At 41.5% G+C, this 13,121-nt stretch overlaps 1 protein-coding gene across 3 annotated transcripts in view; it reads left to right on the top strand.

The window, feature by feature from the left end:
* Positions 1–13,121, top strand: part of KDM3B (lysine (K)-specific demethylase 3B) — a 66,335-nt gene that overhangs the window by 33,573 nt on the left and 19,641 nt on the right. For 2 of the 3 annotated variants that reach the window (XM_015407402.1, XM_015407404.1), the window contains exons 9-15: positions 3,325–3,526; positions 5,889–6,103; positions 7,327–7,479; positions 8,143–8,250; positions 9,028–9,155; positions 10,480–10,762; positions 12,517–12,773. In XM_015407402.1, the coding sequence (XP_015262888.1) occupies positions 3,325–3,526; positions 5,889–6,103; positions 7,327–7,479; positions 8,143–8,250; positions 9,028–9,155; positions 10,480–10,762; positions 12,517–12,773 (1,346 nt within the window). The remainder of the gene's footprint in view (positions 1–3,324; positions 3,527–5,888; positions 6,104–7,326; positions 7,480–8,142; positions 8,251–9,027; positions 9,156–10,479; positions 10,763–12,516; positions 12,774–13,121) is intronic. The other variant, XM_015407403.1, reaches the window with a different exon arrangement.

Below are 13,121 nucleotides of genomic sequence, written 5' to 3' on the forward strand. Positions count from 1 at the left end.
TAAAAATAGATTGTGGCTGAAAAACATGATGGGGAGTTTGGCGAAGTGCCAAAAAAAACACCTAATTGTATGAAACTCACCAGAGTATTTAGCTTTGTACCAGTTCAGAAGCAGAACTGATAAGAGTAATGTTATTGAATTAAGAGTTTCTCTAGTAAGGTGCTTTTATGTATCATTCTGTTAGAACAGCTTGGCAACATGGCCCTTCACATTTCCCCCCAATCATGCTAGATAAAGGCTTGCTTGTGTAAAAACTGAGGTTCTTACATTTATGTTCAGGGTCAGTTGATAGCAGCGAGTGCATTGAAAATTCTGTAACCAGAAAGATCCTGACCTGCTCCCCAGAAAAATAAATGAAACTACTATGCAAACTGCATTTGTAAAAAGGCCATAAAGAGGACCAATAAATGGACTTTTAGACCCTTTTCTCATAACAAGGCCATAAAGAGGACCAATAAATGGACCCTTTTTTCATATCTGTTAGCACTTTTGGAGAGGTACAAAATTGTGTGTGGAACCATTTTTTACTGTATCGCAGAACTATGCATAACAGAGGCTTGTAACTGAATGAACTGTGTTCATGAGGTTGTGTATAGTGTGATTATGATAGTGCGTTAGCTGTGAGGTGTTTTCAATGGGTGTAGAATTTTGAATTTAACAGAAGGCAGCTAGAGTTTGTTCTTTAATGTCAAATTCAAGCAGGAGAAAAACGCTCTAATGTTACAAGACATGAGAGCTTTTCAGAGTGGAGTTTGGAGAGAATGTGCTGTTAAGCTTTTTAAAATGTTTGCACTTACTTGCCAAACTGCTTTTAACTTGCAAGTTCAAAAAGCTGTCCTTCCTGTAATAACAGGTGAAAAGAAAACTAAAATGTGCACCCCATGTATCCCAGTCAGACTTGCCCAGTTTCCATAGTGTGACACACCTTAAACAGCACCAGCAAATTGTGTAATGGATATGATATGTTCCATAACAGTTATGCTACAATTTTTACTGGTGACTCCATGTCCAAAAGCCATGTGGGAGCATCATTAGCACATAGGTATTGAACTGTAGGAAGAAAACTCCCAGTTGCTCATTACAGAACTATAACTGGCTTCAAAATAACATTCAGTTTCTGGGCTTGGGAAAATCTGTTTATATATACACTGGCATGGATCTTCCCACTCTGTTCAGCAACGCTTGACGTCTTCCTCCATCTGAAGTAGCTCTTCAAATCTAAAGCAGTAAAACAGTGGCAGTTATTGTGGGAAAGCTAGAACAGCAATAAATTCTCTGATCACAGAGAATAGGCATCGGCCTATCTGTACTACTACAGATAGTAAGTTATTCTATCTGGGCCAAAAACTGAATGTAAAGTTCATATACCCATTACCTATTGAAGGGGGTAAGCACCTCAGGATGTGTAATTTTGCACTGTTCTCACTGTTACATATATAGTATGTGTGTGCTCGCTCATTAGTATTCTCATTCATTTTTTGGCAAATCTGTGCACCTGATTTTTACCATTACGGTCTAGGTTTTGTTTTCGGATGAAGGTGCAAATGTGTACTTTTCCTTCACATTTTAAAAAGCACTGGTTGTCCTTTTAAGTAGACAGAAGTTGTTTACAGCTATGCTGGTTCAAAATCCAAGCAAAAACTATCCACATAATCCCTTGTATTAGGACCAACAAAAGTGGCACTAAACAGTGTACAAACTTTCAAGTTCTCCAGAATTTTTCTTCAGGCTGGATGTTACCAAAAAAAAAAAGTGCTGAGAGAGAGATGCTCCATGGCTTGTTTTTCTCGCCAGCATCCCTGTGCTCAATGCAGCCAGTCAAGTAGATACACAGTAGTGCCTCTGGTGTCAGGTTGCACTGTGAACAAGAAAAAAACAAATGATGTCGCTCTACTGGAATTACAAAGGCCAGCAGTCTTCCTTGTGTCACTCTGAGGCCAAGCAAATTTCAAAGATGTCTTGTAGGACCAGAGTAAAGGAATTACTTGATAGTCATTGTATTAACAATTTGACATTCAGCCCGAGGAAGACTTTTGGAGAACTTAAATGCTTGCACGCTGCTTTGTGTAATTTTGGTTGGTCTTAATAAAAAGTATATGTGGATATACTTTTGTCTTTTTAAGACCTCAATAAATGATATGACATGGTTGCTTGTTAGAAGAAACTTCCATGTGTTTAATTGAATGGAACCTTAGAGATTGCTTGAAATGTACGACTGACACTCTCTTAAAATTCTTTACCTACCAGTCACACCTGATCGATAGGGATAGGTGGTTTTAGGGTCACAGCCAATGTTCCCTCTAAGCTGCGGAGTCTTGTGAGCAAAAATTCTACTTTGTGAGCCGCTGGCATTAAAGTTGCGAGCGAGGCATTTGGATACTGCATAAATCAGTTTGCCCTGGAGCCCCATCCTTCCTGAGCTAAGGCAAAGATGTGTGAGCTGGAGGCTAAAAACCTGAGTCACACCTGATCGATAGGGATAGGTGGGATTAGGGTCACAGCACAGAAGAAAAACACACATAGTCAAATGGACCACAGAAGTAGTGACCTGTATCCACTGTGACCCATTCATTGCAGAGTGGAACTTTTCCTGCTGCAGCTCAGTGAGCCTCCCAAAATTTTGTTTTTGGGGTCAGCAGACCTTAAGGAACAGCCTGGTGGCCAAAATGGGGGCCTAAAGTGGGAGTATGTAATCTGCAGAAATTGCTGGCCCCTCTTCTGATGAAAGTGCCCTTAAATCCTTGGAACTACGTGGTTGGATACATCGGCCTGAGAAGAGTTCTCTAATAAAGGTCATTAGGCCCTGTGTAGACTTGTTTGGAGACAACATGAATGGGATTGTCTCTTGTCACCACTCATGTTTGGTGATAACATGTTGGACATTACGGCTTAGATCTGGCAGGAATTTTGTGGATGGAAGGAATTTCTGTCTGGATTGTGACATTCTCAAAAGTGCCCCCCGAGGCGTCCCCCAGCAACAGCATAAGGGGAAATCAGTGAAAATCTTCCCCCTTTCATTGTTGGAAATCCTCAGTGGAGTCTAAGCCTACATTTGTTTTATGAGTTTATCCTCTCAAAGGTTTGATCAGTGCAGTTATCTTATTTTGTGTGCATACGTTGGCCCTTATGCTACTGTCCTGTCCAATGTAAAATTGTCAGGTTGCCACTGTGCCACTCCTCTGCTATGCATACTCTTTCATGATCAAATGCAACCTCTCTGAAATATAATCCCCCATGTAGGGGTCAAGAATAAATACTGCTTGGAAATTTGTATTTTTTCCTCTAGTTTACATGAAATGCTTGTATTATTTTTTTGTTCCATAGTTGGCCAATCTGTACTAAAAGATGTGAGTAAGGTGAGGAAGCTGAAGCAGTCAGGAGAACCATTTCTCCAAGATGGATCATGCATCAATGTAGCCCCTCATCTGCACAAGTGTCGAGAGTGCCGACTGGAACGTTACCGCAAGTTCAAGGAGCAGGAGCAAGATGACTCCACTGTGTCTTGTCGGTTCTTTCACTTCCGCAGGTAATAAAGCTTTCCGAGCTTCTCTTGTGTGCAGATATTGACTTATTTGTTAAAGGTTCTTTTCCTTTTTTATTTCTGACAGAAACATAAGTAAGTAATTTCATATCTTGGTGTGCACACATACTTTAGTGATAACTAAAATTCTAACTGTATCTTCTTTGAGCTATGCATTACGATGAATCTGACCTATGAACTTGCTGCAGCAAAATGACGCATTTTTCACAAGAGACTAGTTATGTGCCAGAGTTTTGCAAATTTAATGTTCTTTCTCATTGGTAGAGCTTAGACTCTTGTCCTCAAACACTGGGATATATTCATGAGAAGTGTGGAGAGTTAGAATATTAGAAGGTTAAGTAGCTCATAAGGGAATTAATGCTGCAGGAAATGCGACCAGGCAGTCCTGGAACAAGTTTGGTTAGAGTGCCAGGGATTTTCATAAAAAATCACACCTCTCCTTACATGTGAGTCCATATTTTATGTTAAGAGCCAGTGTTCTAAGACTGTGAGCTATAGCCAGTGCTTGGGTTTGGTTTTGTTTTTTGCTGATGGAAGATTTTTTCCAGATTCTCCCCTTCACTGCAGACCCTCACATCACACCTAGTTAGTACTGCTCTGGAACCTCAGATGAAGCAGTGGGTGGCTGCAATATAGCCGAAAGTTCCATTCTTTGTTTGGTACAACCCATGAGATTATTGCTTTGAGAGGCAGCAGTAATCTTTAGAGAGCCAGTTTGGTGTAGTGGTTAAGTGCGTGGACTCTAATCTGGGAGAACCGGGTTTGATTCCCACTCCTCCACTTGCACCTGCTGATGTGACCTTGGGTCAGTCACAAGCTCTGGCACAGCTGTCCTTGAAAAAGAGCAGTTTGTGTCAGTTCTCTCAGCCCCACCCACCTCACAGGGTGTCTGTTGGGGGGGGAAGGGAAAGGAGTTTGTAAGCCACTCTGAGACTCCAAGTGAAGGGCGGGGTATAAATCCAATCTCTTCTTCTTCTTCTTTATTGGAAGGCAGTAGTACCCTGCTTGCTCATAAGGAATGCAATCTTGTGTGGCAGAATTATTAGTGAGACTGGGCATTTCTGTATAGCAGCCTGGGTGGGCTTAGGCCTCTCTGTTTGGTTCCTCTCCTATAAGGCTTTGCAGGATTAGCTATTGTCATCTCTCAAGTCTCTCTTAAGCCTGACAATGCACTCTGCTCTAAAAGAATTGTTTACATTTCTTAGTTTCAGCCTCAAGCCAAAACATCTAGAGATAGGGTATGTGTCTCCAGGATTTCTCCTTGACACAGAGAGGTTGCCTGGAATATCCTGAACCACTGATACTATACAGATTGTCACTTGAAGAGAGTCAGGGCTTCTTGCCATCACAGAAATTGTTTTAACTACAGGCAAAGTTCATGCCTTACTGTGTGAAAGGGGCGGGCCTTTGTCGAGTACATCAGATGGTTTTCACAGACCTGACTGACAATTGTATGAGCTCCTATGAATGAAAAAAAGGTATTTAATATCTGGGTTTACTTTTGTTCCTTGTTGTTCTGGCCAACCACCCTCCATTAGGGGTCTTTACAGAGCAATCAAGGATATCCTTTATAGAACTACTGTGCACAATATTAAAGTATTGAAATTTTGAATTAATGTTGTATGCTGCATACTAGAATGTTATATATTTGAAAGTTTCTGTGTTATGGTTTTTAAAGTTCAATAAATAAGAGATTCTTTGGGAACAGTTGCCTCTCTCTCTCTCTCACTGAAACGAAAGGGCCCCTGTCAGTTTTATCCCCCTCCCTCATCGATCTGGGTGGAAATATTTTCCCCAACATCTTGCAAGGAGCCAGCAAAATTTACATAAAATGACTTTTCCATGTCAGTTCGAAAATTGAAGAACACATAGCATAGATCTTGTTAACTCAGGCCTCACTAACACATATGCTAGCAGCCAAGTCAGATGGCAAAGCTTTTATACAATTCATTTCTCTTGTCTCCCCCTTCCCCTTGCCAGCTCTGTTATGGCTAGTTAAAGTTAGAAAGTTCAGCTTGCTCCTGGGAATGAGTACTTTACAGAATTCTGTGAAAATGTATTTTATTTAGAACATTTCTATGACTCCTTTCTACCCAACTCAGAGGCTCCAAAATTGCATTCATTGATCCGCCAGAGTCCTTCAGAAATATTTAAAATGGAATTTCATGCTAGTTTCTAGCAAAGGTTATGTTTTCTGTTAAGTTTCTGCTATTAGAAATGCATCGATCAGTCATGCTAATTTCAGAGAATAGGTTTCAAGGAACCTCTTTACTTCATTGTGATGAAGATACAGTGGGTAGATGATAGGTACTGTGGATTTTAACTAGCTCTTTCTCTTCTGTTTCAGATTGATATTTACTCGGAAAGGTATACTACGAGTGGAGGGATTCCTGAATCCCCAACAGAGTGATCCTGAGGCTATGAGCTTGTGGATCCCATCTTCTTCTCCTGCAGAGGGCATTGACCTTGAGACCTCTAAATACATCCTGGCCAATGTTGGGGACCAGTTTTGTCAGTTGGTTATGTCTGAGAAGGAAGCAATGATGATGGTTGAACCACACCGTAAGCTCCTGTTCTTTAAACCCTTTTTTGTATCTTCTGAAGGAATGGTGTATTCTAATTATTCAGTTTTGGGCACCAAAATTTAAGGAAGATATAGACAAGCTGGAACATGCCCAGAGGAGGGCAACGAAGATGGTGAGGGGTCTGGAGTCCAAGTCCTATGAGGAAAGGTTGGAGGAGCTGGGTATGTTTAGCCTGGTAGAGGAGACGACTGAGAGGTGATATAATAACCATCTTCAAGTACTTGAAGGGCTGTCATATAGAGCATGGTACAGAGTTGTTTTCTGTTACCTCAGAAGGTCGGACCAGAACCAATGGATTAAAATTAAATCAGAAGAGTTTTCGACTAAACATTAGGAAGAATATCCTGACAGATCGGTTCCTCAGTGGAACAGGCTTCCTTGGGAGGTGGTAGGCTTTCCTTCTTTGGAGGTTTTCAGACAGAGGCTAGATGGCCATCTGACAGCAATGCTGATTCTGTGAACTTAGGCAGATCTAGAGAGGAAGGGCAGGAAGGGTTGCCTCAGTGCTTAGTTCTTGTGGCCCTTTCTTACATGCCCAGGGAAATGCTGATTGCCACTTTGGGGTCAGGAAGCAATTTTTCTCCAGGCCAGTTTGGCCCCCAGTGATCCTGGAGGTTTTTTGTCATCTTCTGGGTGTGGAACAGCAGTCACTGGGGGTGTGGATGGGGAGGTATTTGTGAATTCCCTGCACTGTGCAGGGGGTTGGACTAAATGACCCTGGAGGTCCTGTCCAACTCTTAAGATTCTGTGATTCTATTATTCTAATTAAACTGTTGGGTTTAATTTCTCTAATGGTTTGCTCTGTTTCCCTTGGATATCTTCAACAGAACATATGGAACTGTTTTATATTAACTCAGATCATAGGTCCACCCAACGCAATGTAATCTGTTATGATAGCAGCAGTTCTCTTGTGTTTCAGGGAGAGAAATTTCCCCCAACTTCCTGAAATACCAGGCATTGAACCTGGGATCTTCTGCTTGCAAAGCATGTGCTCTGCCACTGAGCCATAGTTTCTCCCTAATTGGTCTGTCCTGAGGCAGGCAGATATATGTATTCATTCTTCTTAATGCCTTCCTCAAACTGTAGTCCCTTGCATTATCATCCAGGTGGACATTTCTAAACTCTTGCAGAGTTTAAAATATATGACATATAATCAATTAATATATACACATATTTGAAGGGTTCTTTTTGTTTTTGTAGAGAAAGTGGCTTGGAAAAGAGCTGTTCGTGGTGTGAGGGAGATGTGTGATGTATGTGAAACAACAATGTTCAATATTCACTGGGTTTGTCGCAAATGTGGCTTTGGGGTGTGTCTGGACTGTTATCGTCTCAGGAAAAACCGTCCACGCAGTGGTAAGTACTTGTCCAGGAATGCTGTAAAAGTTTAGAATGGTTTACACCTTTAGAGGCATCAGTCAGGAACAGAGATCTGAGGATTTAATAACTATTGACTTCCTTATAGTACAGGAAATGGGTTTTGAACCTTGACATTGTCTGAGAAGACATTCCTGTGAGAAGTAACAAGACCCCCACCCCACCCCCGAAGTCCTAATGATCTGATCTATTACAGCAAGACTTAAGTTTTGCATTATCTAAACTGTTGTTTCATCACCAAAAATGATGATCTCCTTTGCCCTCTTACTGAATATAGGTCATTTCAGTGCTGGGAAGATAAAAAAGAAAAGCCTTTTACTTGGGGAGTAGGGGCTTCCATCTTGTTAGTTTGTTTCCTGTGAATATTCCAATCCCCTAACTCTTCAGTCATTAGGAAAGTTAACATGTTGTTGTTGTTTGAGGCAGGGTGTTCCATCTGTTAAGGAGTAATATGGAAAACTTGGTGAAAAGCAGGTATGTTTAGTATTACATTTAACGATTGCTGTAGGTTTTATGTAGTTTTGTCATTAAAAAATTGTGCTCACCCAACCAAAGGTTGGCATTTTTGCACTGAAGCCATTGTTAATAGTGTAGTATGCAAGTGTTTAGATAGGTGAAAGGTTTGGTTCTTTCAACTTTCAGAGACAGAGGAGATTGGTGATGAAGAAGTTTTCTCGTGGCTGAAGTGTGCAAAAGGGCAATCCCATGAACCAGAAAATCTTATGCCAACACAGATAATTCCTGGCACAGGTGATACTTAGTTCGCTTTTTTATATGTTGTCTCTTCATTTCTGATCTCTTTTTGTTCAGCTTTGAATACTTTCCTATGGAGGGGGAATGCACTTGCAGTTAAAGTCTCAGGGCGATTTCGCACTAGAGCTGCCTCGCGGCGCAGCCGCCGTTTGCCCCGACACAAACATGTCAGTTTCACACCCGAAGCTGCGGGGCTGCATTTTGACTCACGGCTTCGCCCGATTTCCTCCGCAGTTTCGTGATCCTGGTTTTTGAGGGTGTGAAATTGACAAATAGTGTCGGGGCAAACGGCGGCTGTGCCGCGAGGCAGCTCTAGTGCGAAATCGCCCTCACTGTGATCTCTATTATGTTTCTAACATTAAGGAAGTCATCACAGCAATTATTATCCAGTGTTAGCCTCTCTGCCTGAATATACTTTGTCAATGCTGTGGGGACAGTACTTGTCTCTTGTGGAAGACTGGAATCTTTTTACAATTTTTGTTGCAAGTTCAAAAATACTCAGGATAGGATCCTGTGAAGCGCAAGCCCCATTGCACTGTGGATGCAGTTCTTTCCGCCAGACAGCTGGCAGTTGAGTTCATGAACAAAACGTGATGCTGCCCCAGAGCAGTTGCTGCAGGCCACATGGCTTTTTGTTCATGTAAGTCCCACACCCTCCAGCATATGAAAGTGCAATAGTGCTGATACTTCATAGGACTCAGGCCCAATAATTTGCATTTTAAACATTTCAGATTTCATTATGGAGTTTGATAACCAGAATTTCTAACTTTCCAGCACTGTATAGTATTGGAGACATGGTCCATGCAGCACGTGGTAAATGGGGGATTAAAGCGAACTGTCCATGTATTAACCGGCAAAACAAATCTGTGCTGCGACCTGCTGTCACTAATGGAATTTCACAGGTATGTACCTTTGGAGTCTGGCTGGGAATATATGCTTGTGATCCTGGTAAACTTGTACACTAAGTTTATTGTTGCCCAAGGCTGATGGCTTTAAGGGAACTATGGGGAGTTGATGTTTGTCATAATAGTTATCTTTTGTGTAGTAATTACTTTGTGCAGTATGATTTTCTTAGTTACCTTCAGAATACTAAGGGAAGGGCAGGATATATATATATTTTACTAATTAGCCTATGCTTTTTTTATATTTGTGTTGATTTTTAAGATGCCATCTGCCAGTGTACTTACCAGGAATGTAACACACAAAGGCTGGTGTAAAACCTTTGACATTTGAGGCAGTACTCCCAAATTCTGGGCATCTTAGTCTATGTGTTAAATTACAGTAGTCTCCTTCCCCAAGCCTTGCATCCTGGCTAACACCTGTGTTGATATCTTTATTTTTTGCTCATTCTTCTAACGTGTGTTGATATCTTTATTTTTTGCTCATTTTGCTGTAAAGCTAGAGCTGGCAAATTATACTTGGGAACGAAATCCTTTTCAGCATTTCATATGATGATTGAATTCAGTAAGTTCTCGTCTTCCCTCATTGTTTGGATAAGAACATGCTTGAGGTTGGGGTAGAATTGTTGGTGCATCATACACTTGTGTGTTTGGGCACACGTACACAGAGAAGGTTAAATCACTGTAAGAGTGCCCCTTCCTCAAGCAGCCTGCCATTTGTTCTGAATCCTCTGAGGAAATGGAGAGCCATGAAAGCAAAATATGCCACCAAACTGCCGTGGAGGGTGCAATGATGATGGGTACTGAAGAAAAATCTCATCTTTTCCCCTCTTCTGCACAACTAGCACCAGTGGAACAGGGAAAAAGAAGTTATTTTACTTGATTTATGTATCCAGGCACATGAGTCTTTAGATGGGGCTGTGATTTTTGCCAGTTCCCACTCCCTCTTTGCTTCCTATACTGTCCCTCAGGGTCTGCTGATCCCCAGGAACAGAATCTTGGGGGATTACTAGACAGCAGGAGGAGAAAATAAAAAATAAATTAAAAAGTCCCGCTCTGAGATTTGCAAATCATTGAAGACACAGCAGTAACTGCACTGAAGTAAGGATCTGGCTGGTTAGTTAGTTTGTCAGACTGTTTCAGAGATCTGTATGTATAAGATGGTAATGAGACAGTATTGTCTGCTAGCTATTTGAAAGTTACGTCCTAGTTATGACCAGTTTTAATAATGGCATAAGTCTCCTTTAACCTTTCATTGAGATTCTAGCTGTTTTAAAAAGTGCTTGAAAAACCACATTTTAACAGCTTTTGTGTGTGACTGTTTCAGCAGCTGCCCAGTATTAATCCTGGTGCATCAGCTTCTGGAAATGAAAACACATTCTCTAGTGGGACAGGGACAGAAGAGGGAGGGCAGCCGGAAACGAATGAAGTTCCAAAGTCTGAATCTACAGAGAGCAAAGTTGTTGAGTCTGTAAAGACGGATACTCCAGCAGCCAGCAGCAGTAGTGAAACAAAACCTAATAAATCACTGTGTCCAGAAACTAGTCCTTCTTCAGCATTGCACTGGCTTGCAGATTTAGCAACACAAAAGGCAAAAGAAGAAACAAAAGGTAAGCTGCAAGGAAGCTTGAAATTTCTACTAGGGGCTTTGATTTCCCTTTAGAGGAAACGGGCTTTAAGATTGAGGATATGGAAGGTGGACTAGACCAAGGGCACTTCCAGAGGTAGGTGTTTGATTCAAGGCCACTTTGATTTACCCTTCCTGTTTACCGTAAACCATGTAAGTGTCCTGCCTGGCCCTTGCTAACCCAGGTGACGAGGGGAACTAGCCCAGGCAGCATGGAGTGGCACTATCCAGTAGAGCAGTTGTACAAAACCCCTTCTTCTAGTTTGTTTCTCCCATTTGCTGTTTGTCAGTTCAGCCCATTTTGTCCTTAGAGGTAACACATATGGTGCTGTGTAAAGCTGCGGTGGCTCAAGTGGTTAAGACGCTGAACTGCAGGCTGTGGAAGGTCGGTAGTTCAGCAGTTCGAGACCCGAGTTGCCACATGGCAGAGTGAGCTCCCGTCTCTAGTTCCAGCTCCTGCCAACCTAGCAGTTCGAAAGCAAGAAAATTGCAAGTAGATAATAGGTACCACTTCGGTGGGAAGGTAACAAGGTTCCGTGCGCCTTGGTATTTAGTCATGCTGGCCACATGACCACGGAAATGTCTTCAGACAGCGCTGGCTCTTCGGCTTTGAAACGGAGATGAGCACCGCAACCCTAGAGTCGGATTCGACTGGCTTTCGAGCAAGGGAACCTTTACCTAAAGCATTTCTCCATAAAATGCATAGTACAGCTCTTTAATATAACATTTAAAAGGATTGGATTCCCAGTGTAATCTACTATGTATACATTCTTGCATAGTGTTTCTTTTTTTAGTGCACTTCAAATGCCAAGGCAAATTATTATTGCTTCTCTAATTGCTCTGTGAAATTGCCTGCAGCCTTGCTAAGGGATTAGTTTCTTGGGGACTGAGGAGTTCAGGGTATTTTTAAAAGGCTGAAGCGCTTAACGAAAAGGAAAACTGCTTGGTTTTTCTCATATTTAGGCTGAATTTTTATGTATCTACAATATGCATTTATATATTTTACAACTGTTAATATCACATAATTGGGTCGAGGGGGAGATTGCTATGGCTGGTTGAAAATTTGGCAACAGTGTACTGTACATGGAGAGCACTGAGGTATTGAATTCATTTTTGCCTGTGTTAGACTGACAACATATATAGTAGCTTTACTGTAGTTTAAACACTTTCCTGAACCAGATGAGTAAGATTTAAACAGGCATGACGCTTGTGTGGAAGCTGGGAATTGGTTTGATGACAACTGCTTGGATTGCACATTGAAATGTTGTTATGGCTGTCTTCTCTTAATGTGTTCAGTGAGCTGCCAGGTGAGTGAGTCCTATCTGGGAGTGAGTTAGAAATTCCCTGCGAATTCTAGAAAGCCTTGTGCCTTGGCCAATTTAAGTGATGGCAGCTGGAGCATAACTAAGCCCTTGAAGGTCACATGTGGCCTTTTGACATTCAAGCATTCCTTTCCAAGCTGATTGGAATATAATAATCGAAGATATATTACTTATTCCTGCAATATTTTCTTTCTCCATTTTTGTCTCAAGATTGCTATTCTAAATAAGCCAAATTATCAGTAATAACCCGTGTTCATGAAAGTTTTGTGACAGTCATTTCTTTAGCATAGATGTTGATGTAAAAGATCTAACTAATATGGGCTTAAAGCCTTTCTGTCCAGATATTTAAATGCTGTCATAGTGATATACTTTTAACAGTGTCTTTCTCCTCTGTGGGTGCTGTCTTGCTTTACAGATGCAGGATCACTGAGGTCAGTGCTCAATAAAGAATCTCAGTCACCTTTTGGATTGGATTCCTTCAACTCCAGTGCAAAGGCGTCCCCCCTAACTCCAAAGCTCTTTAATAGTCTCTTACTGGGCCCAGTTGCCTCAAGCAACAAAACTGAAGGTTCTAGTCTTCGTGATTTGCTTAATTCTGGGCCTGGAAAGCTGCCTCAGGCACCACTTGATGCAGGGATCCCCTTTCCTCCTGTATTTTCTGGAGCTTCCACAGTATGTATTATTTTTTTCTCCTATATATTCAGTAGCAGAGTATCCTCCTTTTTGGAAGGCATTGTTTAATGGGATAAATTATTGGCATTGCCAGTGTATTTTCTCTGGACCTATGATACATTTTTAAAAATGTAATTTATGGCACTGATGAACAGTCTGGTATGAGAATCAGGTAGGTAGCAGTCAGTGTTGGTCTGAAGCAGCAGAACAAAGTTTGAGTCCAGTGCTACCTTTAAAGCCAACAAAAGTATCTGAAGAAGTGTGCATGCACACGAAAGCTTATACCTTAAATAAAACTTTGTTGGTTTGAAAGGTGCCACTGGACTCAAACTTTCTTAGCCTGGTATT

Source organism: Gekko japonicus, unplaced genomic scaffold (genome assembly GCF_001447785.1).
Source record: "Gekko japonicus isolate JY-2015 unplaced genomic scaffold, Gekko_japonicus_V1.1 scaffold298, whole genome shotgun sequence".
Classification (NCBI taxonomy): Eukaryota; Metazoa; Chordata; class Lepidosauria; order Squamata; family Gekkonidae; genus Gekko; species Gekko japonicus.